This window comes from Lithobates pipiens, unplaced genomic scaffold (assembly GCF_037356315.1).
Source record: "Lithobates pipiens isolate NorthernLeopardFrog02 unplaced genomic scaffold, aLitPip1_a1.2 Scaffold_30, whole genome shotgun sequence".
In the NCBI taxonomy this organism is placed as follows: domain Eukaryota; kingdom Metazoa; phylum Chordata; class Amphibia; order Anura; family Ranidae; genus Lithobates; species Lithobates pipiens.
In genome coordinates this window covers 83,694,310-83,719,218 of record NW_027507791.1, presented here as the reverse complement: position 1 = coordinate 83,719,218, position 24,909 = coordinate 83,694,310, and the positions used below count along the sequence as shown (strand labels likewise).

General features: G+C 43.9%; 1 protein-coding gene across 2 annotated transcripts in view; it reads left to right on the top strand.

Moving 5' to 3' along the window:
* The window catches only part of RPAP1 (RNA polymerase II associated protein 1), a 143,514-nt gene that overhangs the window by 107,024 nt on the left and 11,581 nt on the right, over positions 1-24,909 (top strand). For both annotated transcript variants that reach the window (XM_077464519.1, XM_077464518.1), the window contains exons 18-22: positions 7,014-7,123; positions 9,270-9,465; positions 19,797-19,946; positions 20,597-20,739; positions 21,616-22,420. In XM_077464519.1, the coding sequence (XP_077320645.1) occupies positions 7,014-7,123; positions 9,270-9,465; positions 19,797-19,946; positions 20,597-20,739; positions 21,616-22,420 (1,404 nt within the window). The remainder of the gene's footprint in view (positions 1-7,013; positions 7,124-9,269; positions 9,466-19,796; positions 19,947-20,596; positions 20,740-21,615; positions 22,421-24,909) is intronic.

The window sequence follows — 24,909 nt, the reverse complement described above, 5'->3', positions numbered from 1 at the left end:
CTGGTCTGTTTCAGGTCCGAATTCAGCCAAAAATTCCAACTAAAATTGGACCTGAAATGGTGAGCAGGGACCCACTGGACCCCTGCTGTGAGCCGCTCCGTGCTGCAGTGTGAACCCAGCCTAAAAGTATTGCAGAATGCACCAAATCCATGTACCTACCTCCAACTTGTACTTTGCACATGCTGTGCCACTTTTTAGAATGCATTGAGGCGCTTTTGCTAAATCTGTCTGAGCCAGTTTCTCTTTCTATACTCCAAAAGTAGTACGTTGGTCATAATTAGTTCCACTTTGGTAAGATACAAACTGTCAGTCTTTTATTTTGAATTTGGTGCATTCATTGCACCACAATGTAAAAGTGGCATATTTTAGAACTGCCTAAATTTGGTGTACTGTCAGAACCAAACGTGTTGCATATGCTTCATGATTTGGACGTAGTACATTAAAAAGAGGGATTAACGCCAGAAAAGTGGCGCAACAGCTTTATTAAATTTTCCCAATATGTTTGATGGAGAGATTTGACTTCACCTTCTGTTCATGTGACACAGCAATATAAGTGTAGGGTAAACCCCTGCAATGGGGACACAGGAAGTGAGAAAAGAACATGAGAGTTTTGGCTGGAGTTGGACTTTAATGGAAAGAAAAGTGCAGATATTGCCTATGCCAAAGGCATCCTAGATGTCATTATTTCTATTGTACATAATGGGACACAGAGCAACCATAATAATGACTATATGGGTTATACGCCACCTACTGGTGGATGGACACTGGCAGATAGTCAGACAGGAAGTCCTACACAGGAAGGACCTCAGTTTTTTCACCAGTGTCTATAAGGTGGAATGGTCACTGATGTGATACATGTGCTCTTGGAGCATACTTGGAGGTCTGGATGGTTCTATTTAGAATCATGGACTTCATTCGAATCTATTCAAAAAGGTATCTTGTAAACCGTATGGTACCTGAGCCTCACTGGAAGAAGAGAAGATTCCTTGCCTATAATGCTGCCTTACGGCGCTGGACCCTGCATAATGGAACACTGTACAGTGTTTGTTCTGACCAAGGTGCTTTCCTGCAGGGTGCTATACAGGTCCAGGGGAGTGGACCCCACATTATGGGGGTCCCAGTCCCTAAAGGTCTTTTTATGACAGCTCGCTGCGATGGATAAAGAATGGTAAGTCTGCATTTTTGCAGTTTCTCGTTTAAAAAAAAAAGAAAGAGAGATCTGACTGTTCTCCCAGTGGCACTGGGGGCAGAGTGCTGTTTAATCATGCTGTGTACTACTCAGTAGTATGGGCTGTTGTTCATCCTCCAGCCACTAGAGGGGGCAGGCTTGCTCAGTATGGTCATTTTTTTTTATAGAGGCGGGAAGTGGAAGGGTGGCCATGTTACCATGAGGTCCACAGCTTCAGCGGGTCCTCTTGAGACATGACACCAGCCCATGAACACTAGTGAAGTGTGAGTACTTACTATGGGCAAACTGCGTGGCCAGACAAGTCATGATTATATACTGCTTACTCCGGGGGAGCCTGTACAACTGTAAGTCGATGCACCTCTAGCAGTACACTTTACAGTGTTGGGTCTCTAGAATACTGTGCATTTGGCACAAAAATTAGTATGGAGCCTGGTGCAGTTGAACATGTGCATACTGGCAAACTTCAGAATAATGTCCATTTGGTCTGAAGGAGCTTACTTTTTAGCTGAAGCAGGAAAAGGCTGCATGGCATGCATATGTGCTAAACTAGTATGGGGCCAGTTGCAGCATAGTATACATGTTTGCAAGCTTGTTGCCTAAACGCATGCTTGAATAAACACATTTTTCATAGATGTTGCATGCATACATACATGTGGCATAAGCACATGATTGGCATCTGTGAACTTGAAGGAGTTGTGTCTCCAGAATAGCATGCATTGGGTCTGCAGGAGCTTAGTTTTGGGCTCCCTTTTCACACTTGCACGTTTTGCCACAACTTTAATGCAGCGATGTGAAGCAGTGCCTGTGTAATCGTGGGGTCTATGGACCTCAAGTTGCCCCAAGGTCGGACTGGAGTGGTGCAGGGGCTGCTTTGAGGTTGTGCAAGTTCACCAGCCACCAATTGTGCAAGTTCTCCCACTTAAAAAGATGAGAGAGACTGTAATTGTCATCGTAGGTATACCTCAACTATGCGAGACCAAACGTGGAAACAAATCCAGACCATAAAATTGTCTGATTTTTGAAAGAATCTATTTGCAAATTATGGTGGAAAATAAGTATTTGGTCACCTACAAACAAGCAAGATTTCTGGCTCTCACAGACCTGTATCATCTTTAAGAGGCTCCTCTGTCCTCCACTCATTACCTGTACTAATGGCACCTGTTTGAACTTATCAGTATAAAAGACACCTGCCCACAACCTCAAACTGTCACACTCCAAACTCCACTATGGTGAAGACCAAAGAGCTGTTGAAGGACACCAGAAACAAAATTGTAGACCTGCACCAGGCTGGGAAGACTGTATCTGCAATAGGCAAGCAGCTTGGTGTAAAGAAATCAACTGTGGAAGCTATAATTAGAAAATAGAAGACATACAAGACCACTGATAATCTCCCTTGATCTGGGGCTCCAAGCAAGTTCTCACCCCTTAGGGTCAAAATTATCACAAGAACGGTGAGCAAAAATCCCAGAACCACACGGGGGACCTAGTGAATGACCCGCAGAGAGCTGGGACCAATGTAACAAAGGCTACCATCAGTAACACACTACACCGCCAGGGACTCAGATCCTGCAGTGCCAGACGTGTCCCCCTGCTTAAGCCAGTACATGTCCGGGCCATCTGAGGTTTGCTAGAGAGCATTTGGATGATCCAGAAGAGGTTTGGGAGAATGTCATATGGTCGGATGAAACCAAAGTAGAACTGTTTGGTGAAAACATAACTCGTCGTGTTTGGAGGAGAGAGAATGCTGAGTTGCAACCAAAGAACACTATACCTACTGTGAAGCATGGCGGTGGCAACATCATGCTTTGGGGCTGTTTCTCTGCAAAGGGAACAGGGCGACTGATCCATGTACATGAAAGAATGAATAGGGCCATGTATCGTGAGATTTCGAGTGCAAACCTACTCCCTTCAGCAAGAGCATTAAAGATGAAACGTGTCTTTCAGCATGACAATGATCCCAAACACACCGCCCGGGCAACGAAGGAGTGGCTTCGTAAGAAGCATTTCAAAGTCCTGGAGTGGCCTAGCCAGTCTCAACCCCATAGAAAACCTTTGGAGGGAGTTGAAAGTCCATGTTGCTCAGCGACAGCCCCAAAGCATCATTGCTCTAGAGGAGATCTGCATGGAGGAATGGGCCAACATGCCAGCAACAGTGTGTGACAACCCTGTGAAGACTTACAGAAAACGTTTGACCTCTGTCATTGCCAACAAAGGATATATAACAAAGTATTGAGATGAACTTTTGATATTGACCAAATACTTTTTTTCCACCATAATTTGCAACAAAATTCTCTCATAAACCAGACAATGTAATTGTCTGTATTTGTTTCCACATTTTGTCTCTCATAGTTGAGGTATACCTATGATGGCAGTTACAGGCCTCTCTCATATTTTTAAGTGGGAGAACTTACACAATTGGTGGCTGACAAAATACTTTTTTGCCCCACTGTATTTACTTTGGAATACATACATATGTGCTTATTGCCTTGAGCTGCATACATAAATGCATGAATGGCAAGAATACTTGTATATCTGCATGTTTGCATAACTTAGGTACCTACATAACTGCATACCTGGGTATCTGCATACTTATATACGTAAGGGGTTGCAAAGCAGTAAACCAACATTGTTTTAGGCCTGCATCCTTGGCGCACTGTGTATTGGGTTGACTAATATAGTTACATGTTATTTACGTTTACCAGTTAAATGGTTCCAGAAAAGAGAGGCAGGTGCACTGCTCTCAGGTTCAGTGATCTAGCGGTGTTCACCCCCCCCCCCCCCAATGAACAGTTGTGTCAGATGCATCTGAGCCACTGTGGTGTTTGGCATTGCAGCATTTTTCTCACGCGTTCATTTTTCATCAGATGGACTGCGGCCGCATCACCCTGATCATGCCTGATCTATGTTGATTGAAGCCTAAGCAGGATCTAGCCTGGTTAGTATATGGATGTGAGACTGCCGGTAATACCAGATACTGTAAACTTTCCCCCACCTGTGTGAGGGAAGCACCTGAGGCTGCTGTGTTTTGAGAATATCTCAGGACAGAAGATCTTAGGGCAGTCTCTAAGATGGTTTTGCTCCATCTTTAGCCAGCAAAAGCTTGATAGGTTAGGTACGCCTCTTTTGGCATTTGGAGTCTGCCACAGAGTCTTTTGCCTTGCATTTGACACTTGGAGCAGAATGGATGGGTTCATTATTTAAATAAAACAAAACCTCAACTGTTAGCAGTCCTAAAACCAAATGAGGACATAAGATCTAGCTTCGATCTTAAGCCCCTGGACGTTCTTCTGTTTCTGGTTCTGTCCCTTTACTGTTGACCTCTACGAGAGGTAGATTTCAGGGTCCATAGTCATCAATGACTCATATCTTGTGCTGTCTTTTCCAGGCTCATTAAGGGTTTTTGCAAATTTTATCTTTTTATTTTTGTGACTGCTCTTCGGGCTCGCCACAGCTCTGAGGGTTCACAAAGCTCCCAGCCCAGTACTGAACTTGCTGAAAACGAACATGTGCCAATCTCAGTTTACCTCAATAATCTTTGTTCAGAAAGCATTCTGTTACAGATTTTCCTTTGATAAATTTCTGCAGGAGAAAGTTGTATCTAGGTCAAGGCACGTTCCCTATGTACAGTCCTACTCCAGATCTTTGGTAGAGGATCATTCTCTCTGTCTAGAACATGAAGTTCCAGGCGTTAAACTGCCAGACAGCTCTGTTCCCGGGGTATTACAGAGCTAAGATTGCTGGTTGATGGTTCGAGATCTGGAAAGGACATGGGCAAGATAACCACTGATGCCAGCTTTTCCAGTTGGTTTGAAGGTGGCTATAGTTCAGTGGACTTGGTCTCCGCATGAGAAAGTACTGCCTATCGATATCTTGGATTGTTGGCCTTGCTCTGGATGTTGGGACAAACCAGTTGTAGGTGTAATCCGGTAATGCTTCTGCAGGCATAGATATCAACCACCAGGAGTCATACGGCTCAGGAAGGTGAACAACGTTCTGTCTGAGACGGTACAAGAAGTGCTGTCTCTTGCTAGTACATACTCCAGGTATAGTATAATGGCAGGGGGAACTCTGCAGGTGGAGCTACTAAATTCCAAGTTCCACAAGTGGGAACAGGTTGTGTCTGGGACGAAAGTCCCACCGGCGATAGGGGGAAATGCACTGGTAACACCTTAGGGACCAGTTCTCCCTTATCTGATGCTCCGTTTCGACTTCTTCCACATCTTTTGCAAAGAATCCAGGAGGTGGTATCACTGATAGTGTTAGCCGAATTAGCCCAGGAGGGCTTTGGTACGCTGACATAGCGAGTCTTGCGGGGGTCGCTCCTTGAACACTCCAAGTCCAGCTGGACCTAATGGTCTTGAGTCCTGTATGCCCACACTGTTGAGTTCTGGAAGCTGGTTTCAGGTAACTTCGATTACAGGACTTTGAAATATTTTTTTCCTGTGGGAAGCCAGGAAGTGGCACCCACAGGAATATGAGTGGGAAATTTTATTTTCTTTCTCCAATCAGTAGGGGAAAGGAGATTGGTCTTAAGTACCATTAAGGGTTCGAGTTCATCCCTATCCATTTTTTCCAGAGGCCATTGTTTCTCATTCCTGGATTCATACTTCATACAGCATGTAGCGTAGATAGTCCCACATGTCAGGCCACTCTTGTGTCCTTGGGACTGGGATTCGCTCTTGGCGGTCTTTGCAGAGGTAATTTTTTGAATCAAATGGGAGACTGTTAGTCCCTTATCTTGGAAGATTGCTTCTTTGGTTGCTATCACTTCACTAAGTGGAGTTTCAGAGCTGGTGGCCCTTTCATGCAAGGAGCCGTTCTTGGTGGCACATCATAAGGTGATGTTGCGTCCTAATCCATCTCTATTGCCTAGAGTGGGTTCTAGTTTTCACTTGAATCAGGACAGTGTCTTGCTTTTTTAGTTTGCTTGTAATCCACAGTTGGTAGGAGAAAGATCGCTACCTACTCTAGAGGTAGTTCAGATGCTCAGGGTCTACTTGAGTTGTCGGCACAGGTCAGGAATCCTGAATTGTGCAGCCAGAAGAGCCCAGCAAGGGCAGGTGGCATTCAGGTTGAATGTTTAGCAGTGGATCTGCCAGTTGATCAATGTTGCCTATGATTTCAATTAGCAAAATACAATTTTTTTTCTGGGGAGAGATTCTCTGCCAGGTGTGTATCTTTGCCCATCTGCCATCAGGTGTCGGTGGTCCAGGTGTGCAAGACTGCTATTTGGGCTTTAAGTTTTTACATCCACAGGGTTTTTACCAGGTGGATGTCAAGAACATTGAGGAGACTGCTTTTGGTCTCAGCGTATTACAAACAGTAATAGTGGCAGTTTCTGTGATGGTGTCTCCCTCCCCTCAGGGGCATTGCTTGGGGATGTCCCGTGATGTACGATAAAGAAATTTTGGATTTCTTCTACAGCTTACCTGTAAAATACTTTTCTTGGAGTACATCACGGGACACAGAGATCCCTCCCCTCTTGTCTGGGAAGTTTATTGCTTGCTACCAAACGGAGGTACTTCCTGTGTAGGAGGGGTTATATAGGGGAGGACTTCTTTTTTTGATTTGATTTACCAGTGTCCATGCACCAGTATGTGGCGTGTAACCCATATAGTAATGACTGCTCTGTGTCCCGTGATTTACTCCAAGAAAAGGATTTTACCGGTAAGCTGTAAAAAAAAATCCTAATATTTAATTTTTTTTTAAAGCACAGATATCCTATGTTTTGTAGTGGACAGTATTACTTTTGCAGGTTTTTTTTTTTACAGCTTAGCCTTTGTATTGTCCTGTCTTGACAGTGATCTGTTTTTTTTCTTTGCAGCCCTCTCTGAATAGTGTTTTGTGCAATGAAGAAATAGAAGAGTTGACAGAAAATGTTCTGCTGCCTTTACTATATCAGCCATCTGTGGAGTCTATGTGGGACTTACTCAGGTAAACTTTTCCTTACAGTAATAAAATTACGCAAGATCTGATGGTGAATGTACACATCCATTTTAAGCTGGGTCTGACTGGTGCAAAATCAACACTGTTGCTCACATTAAAAATATTCAGTGTTGGCAATGAAATATTATATACAAACAACAAAGAATTTTTTTTTAAATGCGGCAAAACATTTTCGTAAAAAGATTTATTGCACGATAGATTAAAATCTTTTACACGAATAAGAAAATTTGTAAAAGGGCAAGCTGATTTGGTTTATTGGCTTACAATCTGCATAATATTCATGCAAGAAAAGTGTATAAATTCAACTCTTCCAAGTTTTGGACAGATCATAATGATGGAGTCATCTTTTACCTCGACACCTTTCATAACAATAATCTCACTTCTTCAGGAGCAGATGCCCAATGTAAAATGGAAACTGCTCCCAGATGTCTGGCACGGAAGTTGTGGGAAGAAAACATGGCACCTCAATGGGAAAACCAAGGAGCAGCATCTATAAATACATGCATAGGATCGAAAACCCTGTTACCGACCAAAAATAGAAAATTAAATGTTATACCCAATTGGTTGCTATGAGCAACAGCTAAACAGTTACCCCAATTTTTATTAACATATAAACTGTTTATTTTGTTTAAATAGTACATACATTGTGTAAGGCTAGGCTTTTTTCAAGGGCTTTGGTCTTTTTTTTTTTGTTTTTTTTAGGCTTCCTAGTTAGGTAAAAAAAAATATTAACCTAGATCTACAGTACCTAAGTCTGAGAAGAAATTATTAGCACACTGTTGAAACATGTAAATACATTTATTCTTTCCTTTTTATTTATTTTTTATTTTTGACTGCCCCCAGAGTTCTTTTTTATTACAGAGTAGTGAGTTCTGGTAACTTTATCTGCTCTGGCAGACTGGAAACTGCCACTAGTTCGTCCTTATTAAAATAAAAGGCAAAATGAGCTGTGCTAACCTGTGCAAAAATAACAGTGAAAAATGTCCATAGGTTCATCAAGTAAACCATAGAGGTAAGTGTCCATAAGGTGTTTTCCGTGAAAAATATGTAAAAATTGTCAAACCACAACAAAAGTGCACTTTCACCCTATAAAAGATATACTTAATCGATGGCAAGCTTGAAAAGCTTGCGGCTAATACCTAACCAGGGCATTTATCCTGAGGGGAAAATTATGTCAGCTCTATGACCGATCACACTTCCTTGCTGTAAGTGCAATACCATTTTATGATTAAAGGTGTAGTTGGTTTTTCACAGTATTGCAAGTTTCCTTTTTGGGTTCCTGGCTTATTGCTCACTGTACGTTGAGGTGGTTCCTTGGGAGATAACCTAGAAGTCTGTTTGGCTTATTCCCGCAGTGTGATCCATCCTAGAGATGACATTTTCCCCTCAGGATAAAGGCCCCGATTGGATATTAGTCACAAGCTTTTCTAGCTTGCCATCTGGTAAGGGTGTCTTTTATGTGGTGTAGGTTCACTTGTGTTGTGATGAATTTCACTTATTTGTCATGGAAAATGGATTCATATGGACACTTACCTCTAAGATTTACTTGATGAATCTATGGACATTTTTCATTGTTATTTTTGCACATTTATTGTTCAGGTTATCGCAGCTCATTTTGCCTTTTATTTTATTTCTGTATGTATCTCGCAGCAGAGCTGCAGCTTATGTTAGATTTCCTTAAATTTATTTATTTAGTCTTTATGTATTAGCGCAATATTTTTCTGTTTTTTTTTTTTTCTATATCGTCCTTATTAAAACCTAGGAAATAAAACTATTTGTGATATGTTAGGGTACACTACAAAAAGGTATACGGCGTGGAGCCAAGATATTGCTGAAATGTTAATACTCTAAAACTCAAGGGGCTGAGGTTAAACAAAACAAAAAAAAACGTTATTAAGCATCTTCCTGAATGTTTTTTGTGGATGGTCTTTTTTCAACCTGACTAACTATGCGACTATATGTAACTATGATTTTACATTGAAATGACCCTTTACATGTTATTGGCCTCATATTAATAATCATGGAAATGCTCAAATAAATTGTTTCTTTTCTTGCTTGCAGACCTAAATTTTGCATAATATATATCTTTTTGTCTTTTTTTTTTTTTGTTTCCCTATAAATCTTGTGCTGTCAGGTCTTGCTCTGCTGTGTGTAACCCTCTTACCTGCTCCCCTCTCCCGGAGTCTGTCAGCAGCATTGTGACCCTAAGTTGTGCTGGAGGGAAACCACCACTTAGCCTGCCTGGGAAGAAGTCCCCATTTCCTATACTGACTGCTGTGCTGAACCTCGTCTGCAGTATCTGCAATATCCACAAGGGGCTGGTCAGCAAGGTGAGCCCATCACAATAAACAGGCATTACACTGAGTCTTGGTTCACACTGATGCGGTGCAGGATTTGTATTGATTCCTATGCATTTCCCGCAGCACATCACAATTGCACTCCGTTCATGCAAACCGCTGCTGATGTCCATGTTAAGTTAAAGTGTTACTAAACCCAGGACCCTGTATTCACTATATCTGGTCTCCCACAGTACACAGAACATGGAAATGCAATTTTCTCTTATATTCACCGACCTACACAGCTCCTCTCTTAGCTATTGGGTTGTTATGCCCTATTACTAGGAGATACTAGGTATTAGTTGTAATACAACACTCAGAACTCTTTAGTTCCGCCCAGGGGGCGATCCCTTTGGCAACAACCCTCCAGCCTGCCATGCAGTCATCAGTTTTATTTTGCTTAGTGAAGGAGAAGGACCTAGGAGCCCTGCAGGCCCATCGGTCCATGTTTTTTTTCTGCAGAAGCATGACTTTTTGCGCAAGTTGATTGATCCTGTGATCTACTATCAACAGCCGGCTGGGAGACAGACTGGATACTCTTATCCTTGTAGTCTCCCCAGTCCGGCCATCGAGCGTGTGCAGGCTGCAGCTACGCACTAGGAAGGCCACGACGAAAGCTCAGCTCCAGAGGTGGTCTGTGAGCTTTTATGCTCAGGGGCATACATATGGCTGGGCTACTGATGTCTGTGTCACAGTATGCTACCCTGTACTTATCAGTTAGTGGGTTTGTGATGGAATGTCTCCCAGCTCTTCAGGACTGGAAAGTACAGTTCTCTCTGCCTTGGTGGGGCTGTGCAGCTGGGCATTCCCTGGGAGGTTGATTCGGGGGTCCCTCACCTCCCTCTCTTCTCTCCCTGTCCCTATTCTCCCTCCCTGTGGGAGATGCTGCATGTGGCTGCTGTGCGGTGTCTGTGTGTCTATGCAGGGGCTCTCACCTGGGGGGGGGGAGTGTTGCGCTGGCTAGCTGTATCCTGGGTCCTGTTCTTCATGCCCCTGGAAGGTGTCTGTGAGGCCATGCTGATGTCTTCCGCAGCGCTGTGCTCACCGCCATTGATTTCTCCCTGTACCTCATGGAGCTACTTTCGGCTGCCATTTTAGGTGTGGGCAAAGGCAGCATGCTCTCCTGGGCTTCAGTGGCCATTTTCCTGGTGATTTCCTATTCAGAACACTTTCGGACATTTTCTTGTGGCCTGAACAAGTTTTTTTGTGTTCTCTAGCTTCAGCATGTTCTCCTGTGCCCTCACAGCCATTTTCCCTGTGTTTTATGTCCTTGTGCTGGATGCTGGGTTGCCATTTTCTTGAAGCCTGAGCACACTTCAGAGTGGTTTTAGTGCCATTTGCAGCTGCTTCCACCAACACAGCACTGTTTCCTCTGCACCTGGGAGCCAACAGGGACTACAGGCACTACCTGCTGAATAGCGCAGAACTCCTCAGGGTGGTGAGTCCAGCAAAAAAGAGCCCCTCAGCCAACGGCAGTAAGGAGGGTGGGACTGTCACTGTCCTAAGTCCCCTTCTGGTGGCAGACAGGGTAGGGTCAGCATGACTTCAGAAACTGGTGTTTCTTCCCCCGAAATCCAGGCAATTGCAGCCGGGTCGCCTGCGAACTGCGCAGTGCCTATGGACACCCTGACGGCAGTCCTCAATTTGTTCATTGCCAAGATGGAGGGTCCTACTAAGGCTGGTGACCCATACTCTGTCTTGTCAGATGACGCTGACCAAGACCGTTCGGACAGTGAGGAGGAGTCCCCATCCGGTTCCGTGCGCGACAAAGCGCTTGTTGGAGCACTTATCACAGCTGTGCGGGATACCCTGAAGATTCAGGAGCCAGCAGATCCCTCTGCTGGTGTAGCAGTCCCCTTTGGGTCCCGCAAGCCAGAACGTTCACCTAAGGTGTTCCCGTATCTGACTTATTTTGACAAGTTAATTTACAAGGAATGGGGTCTCCCGCAATGGACCTTTTCATTCCCCAAATCCATGGCGGTGCGTTACCCTTTTGAGGAAAGCCTTCTCAAAAAAATGGTCGGCTCCTCCGGTCGTGGACCCCCCAGTATCCAGGTTAAATAAAGTAACCATGATCCCGGTAGAGGGGACTTCTGCATTTGAGGATCCCACGGACAGGAAGGCAGAGGCAGTGGCTCGTTCCTTGTTTACGGTTGTGGGGTCTGCCGTGCTACCAATACTGGCGTCCGCACTTGTGCCGCAGACACTAACTGAGTGGGCAAAACTGTTGCACCGCAAATTGGCAGAGCAGCAGGCTTCTCCTGTCTGCGTGGAACTAGCAGACCAACTAGAGCAAGGCCTTAAGTAAGTTTGTGACGAGGCCCTGGATACTCTTCCTCTGTTATCCAGGGCTTCAGTGTCAGCAGTGGTGCTGAGACGCCTGATTTGGTTAAAATGCTGGTCTGCTCACCAGGCATCCAAAAAAGCCCTGACGGATCTTCCCTTCCTTGGCGACCGACTCTTTGGAGCCTCTTTGGATGACATTATTAAAAATGCTACTGGTGTTAAGAGTACCCTACTCCCACAGGCCAGGAAAGAGAAGGAGCCACGCCGCAGGCAAGGGCCCTCTTTTTCCGCTCACAAATGGCTTTTTTGTCCGCCCGGAGCTTCGGTTAAACGTCCCCAGCCCGACAGGACAACCACTGAAAGACAAAAACATCCCTAGAACCGCAAGCCTAGCAAGCCTGCGAACAGAAGTGTTACCGCATGAAGGTTTGCCCCCATCCATGTCTCTTGGCCGCCAAACAGATTCTTCCTCTCCAGCATACCCATATACCCGGCTCACCAGCAGGCCCTCTTGTGAGCAGTAAGGGACCTGCTGAGTCGCGGGTTATTTCAGTTACAGAATTGGAATGTTTCCAGGGATTCTACTCAAATCTGTTTGTAGTTCCCAAGAAGGAAGGGGTACGTTCAATCTTGGACCTAAAAGCCCTCAATCACTTTGTGAAAGTGCAGAGGTTCAGAATGGAATTAGTTGTTAGGAATCTTCTCTTGTGATCAGTCAAAACTCCAGATGTATTGAGAAGCAGACAATTTATTTCTGATGTGGCCCACAACAGAGACACATGCTAACAGGACAGAAGCTGAAGAAAAATGTCTACCAAAAAGAATGTGTCCCCCCTCCTCATACCCTACAAGAATACCACCTCTATGCTTCTATTGGCTGAGGAAACATAAATAACATTGTCATGGCACAGGATGGTACTTTATTTTGATATTCATGTTCCCGTACATTCTTAGGCTATCATATTTAGTTGAATCTAATCATCCTACAACTTACTATGGAGTTAATTAAGACAAAACAATACAACAAGTTAATACAATAATGTGCTCGGAAGTAAGTTTTAAAAAAATCAGTCACAGGAATATTGTTTTTCTAATAGTCACACAATAAACATTTAAAACTTTTCTAACATTAGTTTGCTCAGTAGTCGCTGCACTCCATCAAGGGGACTCCCTGGCGTCCTTAGACATCCAGGATGCGTACCTGCACATACCCATATGCCTTCGGCATCAAAGTTTCTTGTGATTTCCAGTCTGAGAAGCCCACTATCAGTTTTTGGCTCTCCCTTTTGGTCTGGCATCAGCCCCCCGAGTCTTTACCAAGGTCTTGGCTCCAGTTTTGGCATTGCTGCGGCAACGTGGGATCGCGATCATGGGATACCTAGACGATCTCCTCCTGAGGGCATCTTCTGCCTCAGAATTAGGACGATGTGGCGATCACCATGCAGACCCCGCAAGAGTTTGGGTGGCTGTTGAACCTAAAGATTGTACCGACCCACTGTCTGGAGTACTTTGGCTTCCTGCTGGACTCCAGGGAAGCGAGAATGTTTCTCCCTTTAGACAAACTGCAGACTCTCAGATCCGCGGTAAAACTGCTGATGAACCGCAAGTGGTCATCGCTCCACTTCTGCATGCAGGTCCTCGGGCTCATGGTAGCCTCCTTCAAGGCAGTACCATATGTCCAGTTCCACACCAGAGTCCCGCAGAAGGAGATTTTGACACAATGGAAAAAAATCTCAGTTGCCCCTTGATCGACAGATCCAGGTGAGCCAGTCAGTCAGAGACTCACTGATCTGGTGGCTGAGGTCCCCGTGATTCAGTCCGGGAAGTCGTTCCTACCTCTGAAGTGGACAGTGATCACAACGGATGCCAGCCTATCTGGCTGGGGTGGAGTGATGGGAGTTCATTCGGCTCAGGGCCTCTGGTCGATGGAAGAATACAAGTTGCCGATCAATCTGTTCGAGCTAAGAGCGATTAGGCTGTGCCTCTCCATGTGGTCAATGAGACTTCAGGAAGTCCGATCAGGATCCAGTCAGACAACGCCACGGCTGTGGCATACGTCAATCACCAAGGGGGAACAAAAAGCTCGGCCACCGCACGGGAGGTCGCTCACATCCTTCAGTGGGCAGAGCGACACGTACCGGCCCTGTCTGCCATTTACATCCCGGGAGTGGAGAACTGGCAGCCAGACCAGATGCTGGACCCAGGAGAATGGGTGTTGCATCCGGAGGTATTCAGGCTACTGTGCTTGAGGTGGGGCACACCAGACATGGATCTTCTGGCCTCCCGTCTCAATCGGAAGGTGCCGAGATTCATGTCCAGGACAAGAGATCCATGGGCAGACGCGTCAGACACGCTGGTGGCTCCGTGGGATCAGTACCAGCTGATCTACGCCTTTCCTCCACTCAAACTGTTACCACGTCTGCTTTGCAGAGTGGAAGTCGAGGGGATCCCAGTAATACTGATTGCCCCAGATTGGCCTCAGCGTCCTTAGTACCGAGTGTGCCTGGTGGCGGATGCCCGTTGCGACTGCCGTTACGAGAGGACCTTCTGTTTCAAGGTCCGATTCTCCACCCTGCTTTACCATCGCGGGCTTTAACGGCATGGCTATGGAGAGCCAGGTGTTGAGGAACCGGGGTCTGTAGGACTCAGTGATTCCAGCTATGTTGAGGGCATGGAAATCTTTTTCTCTGAAGATATATCATCGTACTTGGAAGGCCTACATCTCCATGTGTGAGGAGAAAGGATGGCATCCGCGCTCCCTTTCTATTTCCAGGATCCTGCTGTTTCTTCAGCAATGAGTAGACCAGAAAATGGCGTTAAGCACCATTAAGGGGCAAATATCAGCCTTGGCTGTCTTTTTTTCAGCGGCCCCTGGCATCTCACTCATTAGTGAGTACCTTTGTTCAGGGGGTGCGACATGTAGTCCCTCCTGTGCGTCCGTTACCCCTGTGGGATTTGAACCTGGTGTTATCGGAGCTTTAAAAACTGCCGTTTGAAAATATCAGGGAGATTCCCCTGTTGACTCTTTCACAGAAAGTGGTCTTTCTAGTGGCCATCATGTCGGCCAGGAGGGTTTCGGAACTGGCGGCTTTGTCCTGCAAGTCACCTTATCTGGTTATCCACATGGATAAGGTGGTGTTGCGTCCGCAACCGTCTTTTTCTGCCTAAAGTGGTCTCGGCTTTTCATATCAATCAGGACATTGTATTACCATCTCTGTGTCCTAAGCCGAAACACCCTAAGGAGGTGGCCCTTCACGCTCTGGATGTGGTTCGGGCTCTTAAGGTGTATTTGTCTGCCACTGCTCCCTTTCAGAAGTTTGTTTGTTTCGGTGCCTGGTCCAAAGAAAGGCATGGCGGTCTCGTCGGCCACCATTTCCAGGTGGATCAGACAGATTGTAGTGCAAGCCTACACCTTGAAGGGGCAGGTGCCCCCCTTTCCGGTCACAGCCCACTCCATAAGGGCTATCGGAAAGTCTTGGGCCTTCCGACACCAAGCGTCTGTCATGCAGGTGTGTAAAGCCGCGAACCGAGTCGTCTGTCCACACGTTTACCAAGTTCTACAAGGTAGACGTCAGTGCATCGGCTGATGCGTGTTTTAGCGGCAAAAATTTGTAAGCGGCTGTATAGTTGCAATTGAATATGCAATATAAATATATTTTCTTTTTTCCTGTTTTTTTTATAAAAACGCAGTACCGTTAATTAATGCACTGTTGCATTTCATTCCACAGTTTTTGGTGCGGTTGTGGGTAGTCGCTCCTGTTGAGGGTACCCTGGTTTTGTGGTGGATTTCTCCACGCACTTTTGTTTTTTTGTGGGTAAAGTTTCACTAGTTCCCGCTTGCCATAATGGATAAAGTTTGAAGTTTCTATGCTGTTTCCAACCCCTCATTTGGCACTGCTTGGGGACGTCCCAATTGCTAAGAGAGGAGCTGTGTCAGTCGGTGAATATAAGAGAACATTTTTGTACACACCGTAAAATCCTTTTCTCTGTAATTCACTGACCGACACAGCACTCGCCCCTCCTTTTTCTCTTTACGTTATACTGCTTGTTGACGTACTGACTGCATGGCAGGCTGGAGGGTTATTACCCAAGGGACCGCTCCCTGGGCGGAATTTAAGAGTTCTGAGTGTTGTATTACAACTAATGCCTAGTATCTCCTAGTAATAGGGCATAACAACCCAATGGCTAAGAGAGGAGCTGTGTCGGTCAGTGAATTACAGAAAAGGATTTCACGACAAAAAATCCTATTATTTTAGTAAATATATACAGCTAAATGCCTTTTCTCATCAGCAGTATAGTGACTTCTATCAGTGTGTGCTTAAAACTTGTAGGAGAAGTCTTGATTCTCTTCTGTCTGTCCTTTGAGGCTGCAGGACCCCTCGACCTCTGTCTGGACAGTGCTGATAAGCCCTGTGCTGATCACATGCACTCTTCCAAGAAAAACAAAAAAACTCTCTAGCAATAAACACCAAACTGAGCATGTACAGCATGGGTCTTCAAACTACGGCCCTCCAGTTGTTCAGGAACTACAATTCCCATCATGCCTAGTCATGTCTGTGAATGTCAGAGCTTTACAATGCCTCATGGGATGTGTAGTTTTACAACAGCTGGAGGGCCGTAGTTTGAGGATCCCTGATGTACAGCATGACTCCAAAGGCTCTGTCTTATCAGAAGGTGGATTGGGGAAAGTGGAAGAAGGGGAGGATCAGAGAAGATAGGATCAAACAGCCTTTTTTCACAATGCTACAATTTTACTTTTGTGTGTTTAGTAACACTTTAATGACACCCCATAAACACGTTACAAAACCTAATGCTATTGGCTGAATCAGGTCGCATGGGTGTCAACCAATCCAGTGTGATAAAAAAGATGCCTGCACTTTTTTCTTGCAGGTGTGGTGTTATTTGAGCATACAAAATGAATGGGCTCAAATCCGACTGCAAAAAATTGTATGTGATTTGAATAGGAATGCGCTGCAATTCCTGTACAAATCACATGCGGTTTTTCGCATCGCATCAGTGTGAACCAGCACTGAGACTTTGCAAATAGCAGAGGGCAGGTTTTAAACGATTCCTCAGAAGTGACTATAAATAATGCAATGCAGATATATGTAAATGCAAAACAGTTACTCTGCACAGTAGAATATTTGGACAAAAGTACTAACTTATTGGAGAACTATTTAACATGTATAATTAATGTGTATGTGAGCACCTAACTTTATATTTAATTTTGGATAGAATGAGGACGTTTTAGAACAAATCAGGTATTTTGTATTGCTGTCTATGTCTTTGTGGGGGGATTCCCTTTCTCTATTTGTCCTGGTGACCGTTGTCTTTGGTATAGAAAGTTATGGGAAATCCATAATTTTAAGTTGCTGCAGGAAAAGGAGGTGAGAGGAAATCTTCCAATGGGAAAACCTGTTCTGGAAATCTCCTCTACCTCCTGCTGTGTCACTTGGACAGAAAGCGAAGGGTAATTTCCCCAAAGTGAAATAGAAAAGAAACTGTGTTCTTAAGCATTGCCTACTCAATTCAGAGCTAATAATTGATTTGGCTTTACAATACTTTGTTTTTGCAAAAAACTTTATTATTGTGGGTGTGCTGAAAATCTAACTGTTAAAATTGAAGAACACCTGTCATGAAAGAAATACAGTATCTGCAGCCGATGACCTTTGGAAAATGCTAGTTCTCTGCCTTTGCGACTCTCTGCCCTCAGTTATTTCTGGTTCGCTGACCCAGAACAGCATTTAATTCAGGAAAGTCGGATATCATTTTTTGGGGTCATCATAACAACAAGCAGCTACTTATTTTTTATTTTATTTTAAATGAGACAATGTCAGTCTCTGTGGTTCTGTATTAAAGGGAATTTTTCAGAACAGAAATATGGAAAGTGACATTTCTGACCTCCTGAGCTGCACTTCAGCCCCACAAGATTTGGCTACTCAATGAGTAGGGCTTTTTTTTGCGATATGTTACTGTGTCGCTTTAACTATTTGCGAGGTTGTGCAATGGTATACCAAAACAAAATGGATAGCTTTTTTTTTCCCCACAAACAGAGCTTTCTTTTGGTGGTATTTGATAATCTCTGCATTTATTTTTTATTTTTTGTGCTATAAACAAAAAAAGCGACAATTTTGAAAAAAAACACTATTTTGTACTTTTGCTATATCCCCAATTTAAAAAAAAAAATGTTTTTTCCCTCAGTTTAGGCTGATATGTATTCTTCTACATGTTTTTGGTAATAAAAAAATTGCACAAAAGTTATAGCATCTACAAAATAGGGGAAAGATTTATGGCATTTTTAGTATTTTTTTATTTTTTTACCAGTAATGGCAGTGATCAGCGATTTTTATCGGGACTGCGACATTATGGCGGACAGATCGGACACTTTTGACACTTTTTGGGACCAATGGCATTTATACAGCGATTGGTGCTATAAAAATGCACTGATTACTGTGCAAATGTCACTGGCAGGGAAGGGGATAACACTAGGGGGCGATCAAGGGGTTAACTGTGTTCCCTAGGGAGTGATTCTAACGGGGGGAGGAGGGGACTGACTGGATGAGGAGAGCGATCGTTGTTCAGACTTATTATGAATAACAGATCGCTCTCCTCACCCCTGACAGCATGGAGATCTATCTGTTTAAATTGACAGATCTCTGTTCTTTCTCTGTGTGGAGCGATCACGGGTGCCCAATGGTCATAGCGACCTTCAGGCACGAGCTTCGGCTGTGGTGTTGCGCCCCCTAGTGAACAAAAGGCGAACCGACATACAGATACGTCGGTTCACCTAGGGCAGTGATGGCGGGCCTTGGCACTCCAGATGTTTTGGAACTACATTTCCCATGATGCTCCACTACAATGCAAGGTACCAGAGCATCATGGGAAGTGTAGTTCCAAAACATCTGGAGTGCCAAGGTTCGCCATCACTGACCTAGGGGAGTCAACCTCCTGCAGTACTACTGTGGCGGCTGGTTGGGAAAGGGGTTAAGGGGAATTTTACAGAACAGAAATATGGAAAAAAAATTCTGACCTCTTGAGCTGCCATTGTTCTTTGCTTGACTGACTGCTTTGTGGCATTCTGACCTGAAACAAGCTTGTAGATATCATGTCCTGACCCCAGATATTCACTTACTTGTTTGAGGCCAGTGCTTTACCTAGTGGTGAAGGAAGGATGAAGATTACAGTGCTGGCACTTGTGCCATCTAAGACAGCTGGCAGCTATTATATATTTTCATCCTGACCGGTACCTTTTACCTATTTGTTGTGTTAACGTGTATGTCACCACAACACACCATGCATAGGTCAGTGCGTTGTGGTGCTATTCATTTTCCATAACACTTCTGTAAACAAAGGGAATGCAGGGTACCACAACACACAATAACACTAAAACATGGTGCTCGTCTGATTTTTGGTCAGTTGTGGTGTGTTGGCAGCCCATTCAGATGATGTTAACACTTTATATAACCCCAAGCATAGGCGTGTGCACAGTGTGTGCCTTGACACACCCTAATCACCTAGTGAGCATTATCATTATCGCTCTGTGCAGCAGCAGGGAGATGGGAAACATTTCCCTTTAACCAGCTCTGCGATGAGAGAAGTGCTTACATACTCATTTCACTGTGTCGACAGGGAGATCAATGTGCCTGGACCATATATACAGTATGTAGACACGCACACGTGCGTTTGAGCTTTGGGATACACACCCTAATGCAATAGGCTGCGCACACCTATGCCCCTGGTGACACAGACTAAATATATGTAAATGGACCCTTAATGATTATTGAGATATCAGTCAGCAGCTGATGTGAAGTCAAGTGTGAAGCCCTTCCCACCAATGTTTTTGGTTTTGCAGCTTCTAACTTGGCATGTCAAAGTTCTCTTGTTTTGGTAAAATAACTTTACATACATACGTATGACTTTTACAATCAGCTGCATTGCTTTAGATTAGTTTGGGTGAAACAACCCCTTTAAGTAAAATAATGTGAAGTACTATTAGGTTAGTGATGCATTTTTACTTTTGTTTTTTTTCTATTGTTTAGTTCTCCTTCATTTTGAAATACAAAGGTCTACAAAATTATTTTCTTAAGACAACCGAATCTCCAACACCAGCAGTGACTTCTTCTTCCAACTGGCTCCTGCGTCACGAATATCACTTCCAGTATTTCATGCTGTCGCTGCTGTACAAAGTGGTAAATTGTGTGCTTTTTTTATTTTTTTTTTATTACAAAATACTAAATTTTGGTCTTGTCTTAAATGTTATCAAGTGACAGCGTTGTACTCCTAGTGGATTTTTATCTATGCTGAAAGCCACCAAGGAACGTCTCAAAGAGAAGAAATAGAGATATGAAGTGAACTATTCAAGCCTGTTTTGATCCCAATTGAAATTCTGTAGGGAATGGGGTGGAGGGCGCAATTGAAATAGACAGCGCATGCAAGGAAACCCACAAACATTTTGCAACTTTTTCATTTGTTCCAATACAAGTATATCTCCTTTTATCTGTAGCTACTCTCTGAATAAATTTGAATGTTTGCCTGTTCAAATTTGTTGAAAAAGTTAGCAATTTTCATGAGGTGCACTTAATTCTTTCACATGACTGTGTATCTTGACTGCAAAAGTAATCTACATTTGGATGCAGCTTCTCCTTCTCCATTTTATTTGTCATTATGACTGTGATAGAGAGATTCCATAGTATGCTTCTTTAGTGCAGAGACCAGTGTAAGTGTCCTTTTTGTTCTTCTTTTTTTTTTTTTTTGAGTGAAATAACATTTATGGTAAATTGGTTTTGAGAATGAGTTCTCCTAATCCATTACATTTATTTAAAATATGTTTCCTTCATAGGCATCTATGTCTCCAGAGCAGTCCCATTATGCTTTTATTTTCCACTCTGTCTCGCTGAACTTGCTGAGTCGACTCTTACCAGGCAGTGAGTACTTGGCTCATAGGATCCTTACCACTTTTGCATTCAATCCTATTTTTATGCCGTAAGTATTTGCTATCCAATGTGCATTTAATATTTTTTGCCTGCCAGTTTTTTTGCCATCTGTCCCATTGGGGAGCTTTCCTCTCACTTCCCGTCCCATAGCTAAAACAGGAATTGAGAGTAAATCCTCAAAAGTGAGGTACTCCTTGGTTGTCACCAGGGTTTGCTAGAACTAGTGATAGCAGTAAACTTGACAAATAGGACGAATCTCCATAATGGGGAGGGGGGTGTATTGATAGATATTCTAATCCCACTCCACTCCAAAACTTAAAAAAAATAAATAAATAAATAAATTTGCCTTTGGTTATACCTTTTAGTATAAAATGTTTTCAATCCATCAAATCCCATTGTGTAGCTACACTGAGCCAGTTCTGCCCACACCTAAAGACATCAAAGGGTGGTCAGACATGAAGGTATTATCCGACTGTTTCATTACATGTTTTAAGCCCATAGACATGTTCCAAGTGCTCATTCCTTGAAATGTAAAACTCGGACCATCCAATAAATACTAATCACAAAACAAAAAGCACCCAGTCACATAATTAACCCAGTAGAATCTCAGTGAAGTAAAATAAAAACATGAGGTGAAAAATGGTGAGAACGCATGGAAACAAAGCAATTAAATAGCTAATAGAACAGGGTAAGAGGAAGTTGCAGATCAGTTTTTCAAAATATTATCCTTTCTTGTCACACCAGGAGAATATTTCAAATACTTTCATTGATCATGTACAAGTGAAATAAAAGTTGAGCTCCGGACTAAACAAATAAGTAGAAGGGGATTGTTTTAGATGTATCAACTTTGCCATATAGAACAACAAGTTTTGGCACAAGTGCCATTTGAAAGGTAAAGTTCATATATCTCTCTTGTTCTTCACAGAGAGGGAAGTTCCGGGGGTCCACAAGCAGCTGATTTATCTGATATTTTACATATTACATCCAAAGGCAATTCAACACCCCCTGGATCAGCTGCTATGGCTTCAGAATCTCCAAGTCGTGGTGTTCTGCTGGAACAAGCCTTTAAAGACCTCCCTTCTATCCAGAACTGCTACTTGAATCATTTTTCCCACATGACACAAGCCCTCAATCACTCCAGGGTTGTCTATCAGGGAAAGACTTGTTTCATTCAATCTGCCATGTTACCTGAAGCCAGAGGTCCCATTCTTCCATTTGATTGGCCATTTCTTCCACTGATCAATCTTTACAACCAAGTGACTAATGCAGAGACAAAAGGGAGGATCGTGAATAGTCTCCCTCCAGACCTGGTTAACAGAGTCGCAAGGAACTTACAGTGGATCCTTCTCTTGGAAACTTGGCGTCCTGGATGCTTACAGTGTGTCCCCCCTGCTGCGAAGCTGGCAAGATTAGCTTGTGTCTTTTTGACAGGTAGTGACCTCTTCTTGGAAGCGCCCGTCCATGCATACATGGCAACACTTACCGTTCTTTATAGTCAGCCTAAGCACATGGAGTCATTAAAGCTTGATGTGCCTCTACCTGGCCTGGCTTCATTTTATGATTTCTACATGGACCTCTTGGAGCAGTTTGAAGGCGTTTCCTTCGGTGACCCCTTATTTGGAACATTTGTGCTTCTTCCATTGCAGAGACGTTTTAGTGTCCAACTTAAACAGGCCCTGTTTGGAGAACATGTCAACAGTCTGAGGTCCCTGTATGTACCCCTGAAGGAGGTAAGACCAGCAAGTTGGGCCATTATCTGAAAATCAGACTGAAAACATTTTTAAGCTGACCATAAATGTTATAGTTTAATTGTACAATTACTTTTAGATTTACCAACTACTACAATACAAAGTCCTGGATTTACAGTATCTCACAAAAGTGAGTACACCGATCACATTTCCTGAGTATTTTATTATATCTTTTCATGTGACAACACTGAAGACATAACACTTTGCTACAATGTATACAGCTTGTATAAAAAAATGGGCCCAATTAGCCAGTGTCATGGGGATCGTTAGTGTTAAAGGTCTTAGGTGTGAATGGGGAGCAGTTGTGTTAAATTTGGTGTTATCGCTCTCACTCTCATACTTATCACTGGAAGTTCAACATGGCACCTCATGGCAAAGAACTCTCTGAGGATCTGAAAAAAAATTGTTGCTCTATATAAAGATGGCCTAGGCTATAAGAAGATTGCCATGACCCTGAAACTGAGCTGCTGCACGGTGGCCAAGACCATACAGTGGTTTACCAGGACAAATTCCACTCAGAACAGGCCTCGCCGTGGTTGACTGAAGAAGTTGCGTACATGTGCTCAGCGTCCTATCCAGAGGTTGTCTTTGGGAAATAGACATATGAGTGCTGCCAGCATTGCTGCAGAGGTTGAAGTGGCAGGGGGTCAGTGTTCAGACCATACGTCGCACACTGCATCAAAATGGTCTGCATGGCTGTGGTCCAATGAAGGAAGCCTCCTCTAAAGATGATGCACAAGAAAGCCCGCAAAAACAGTTTGCTGAGACGAGCAGACTAAGGACATGAATTACTCAAACCATGTGCTGTGGTCTGATAAGACCAAGATAAACGCATTTGGTTCAGATGGTGTCAAGCGTGTGTGGCGGCAGCCAGGTGAGCGTACAAAGTCAAGTCTGTCTTGCCTACAGTCAAGCATGGTGGTGGGAATGTCATGGTCTGGGGCTGCATGAGTGCTGCCGGCACTGGGGAGCTACAGTTCATTGAGGGAACCATTAATGCCAACAGGTACTCTGCCATACTGAAGCAGAGCATGAACCCCTCCCTTCGGAAACTGAACCGCAGGGCAGTATTCCAAAATAACCCCAAATACACCTCCAAGACGACCACTGCCTTGCTAAAGAAGCTGAGGGGTAAAGGTGATGGACTGGCCAAGCATGTCTGCAGACCTAAACCCTATTGAGCATCTGTGGGGCATCCTCAAATGGAAGATGGAGGAGCGCAAGGTCTCCAACATCCACCAGATCCTTGATGTCGTCATCAAGGGAGGTGTGGAAGAGGACTCCTGTGGCAACCTGTGAAGCTCTGCTGAACTCCATGCCCAAGAGGGAGGGTTAAGGCAGTACTGGAAAATAATGGTGGCCACACAAATATTGACACTTTGGGCCCAATTTGGACATTTTCACTTAGGGGTGTACTCACTTTAGTTGCCAGCGGTTTAGACATTAATGGTTGTGTGTTGAGTTATTTTGAGGGGACAGAAAATGTACACTGTTATACAAGCTGTACATTCACTACTTTACATTGTAGCAAAGTGTATTTTTTTCAGTGCTGTCACATGAAAAGGTATAATAAAATGGGAGGGGTATACTCACTTTTGTGAGATACTGTACATTAAATGGGTTTTTAGTTAGACCTCATCATTATACAGTTTTGTTAAATCGTAATAAAATGTTATTATAGGAATGTCACAGGATTAACAACTTCACATCTTTTTCTCAGTATTGGCATTTAATCCCTCTGTGCAGTTTTAATCAGTCCTCGGTTTCACCATGTTTACACTACCTCTCCTGGTATTGGGCCTTTTCAGTACACTCCTATACCAGCATGACCTCCGTGAGGCAGCTCTGTTGTCTCTTAGGAGCAATCTCCCAGTGTTATATCCAGGATTGAACAGTCAATTTGACAGGCCTGTAAAGTGCACATAGCGATGTGGTGATAGGAGAGGCACCTATGCCAACTTCACCCTTTTCCTTAGAATAATGCCAGCGCCAGGTGCCAGTATCTGGTCCGGACCTGCCCTAAACTCACTCATGCTCTAAAATGCAACTAGGGTCAGATACTGAACACCACTCAGATCCAAGCACCCCCTGGGCGCACTTATAGTATTAGGCCATTCATTTCTAGAGGGCCCTTGTGCAGCCTATAATTGGATTGCAGGGGTTCTAAAAATTAATGAGATAAGCACATCTATAAGTCTATACGTATGATAACTCTAAAAATGTATTTTCTCCTGCATCTTCTATGAAAAGACACAAAGGTATGGCTGAAACATTTAAAGGAGAAGTATAGCCAAAGCTGGTTTGGCTGTACTTCTCCTGTGGATCACTGGAGTGCAATTCATTTTGCACTCCTGTGACCTGTTTTCAGCACAGAGCGGGCTGAATTCCTCTCTCTGCTGACATCACAGAAGTCAGCCAAGGGCCCACGTCATCCTGAAAATGGAAGTCTGGATCCTCCAGGTCCCTGAACC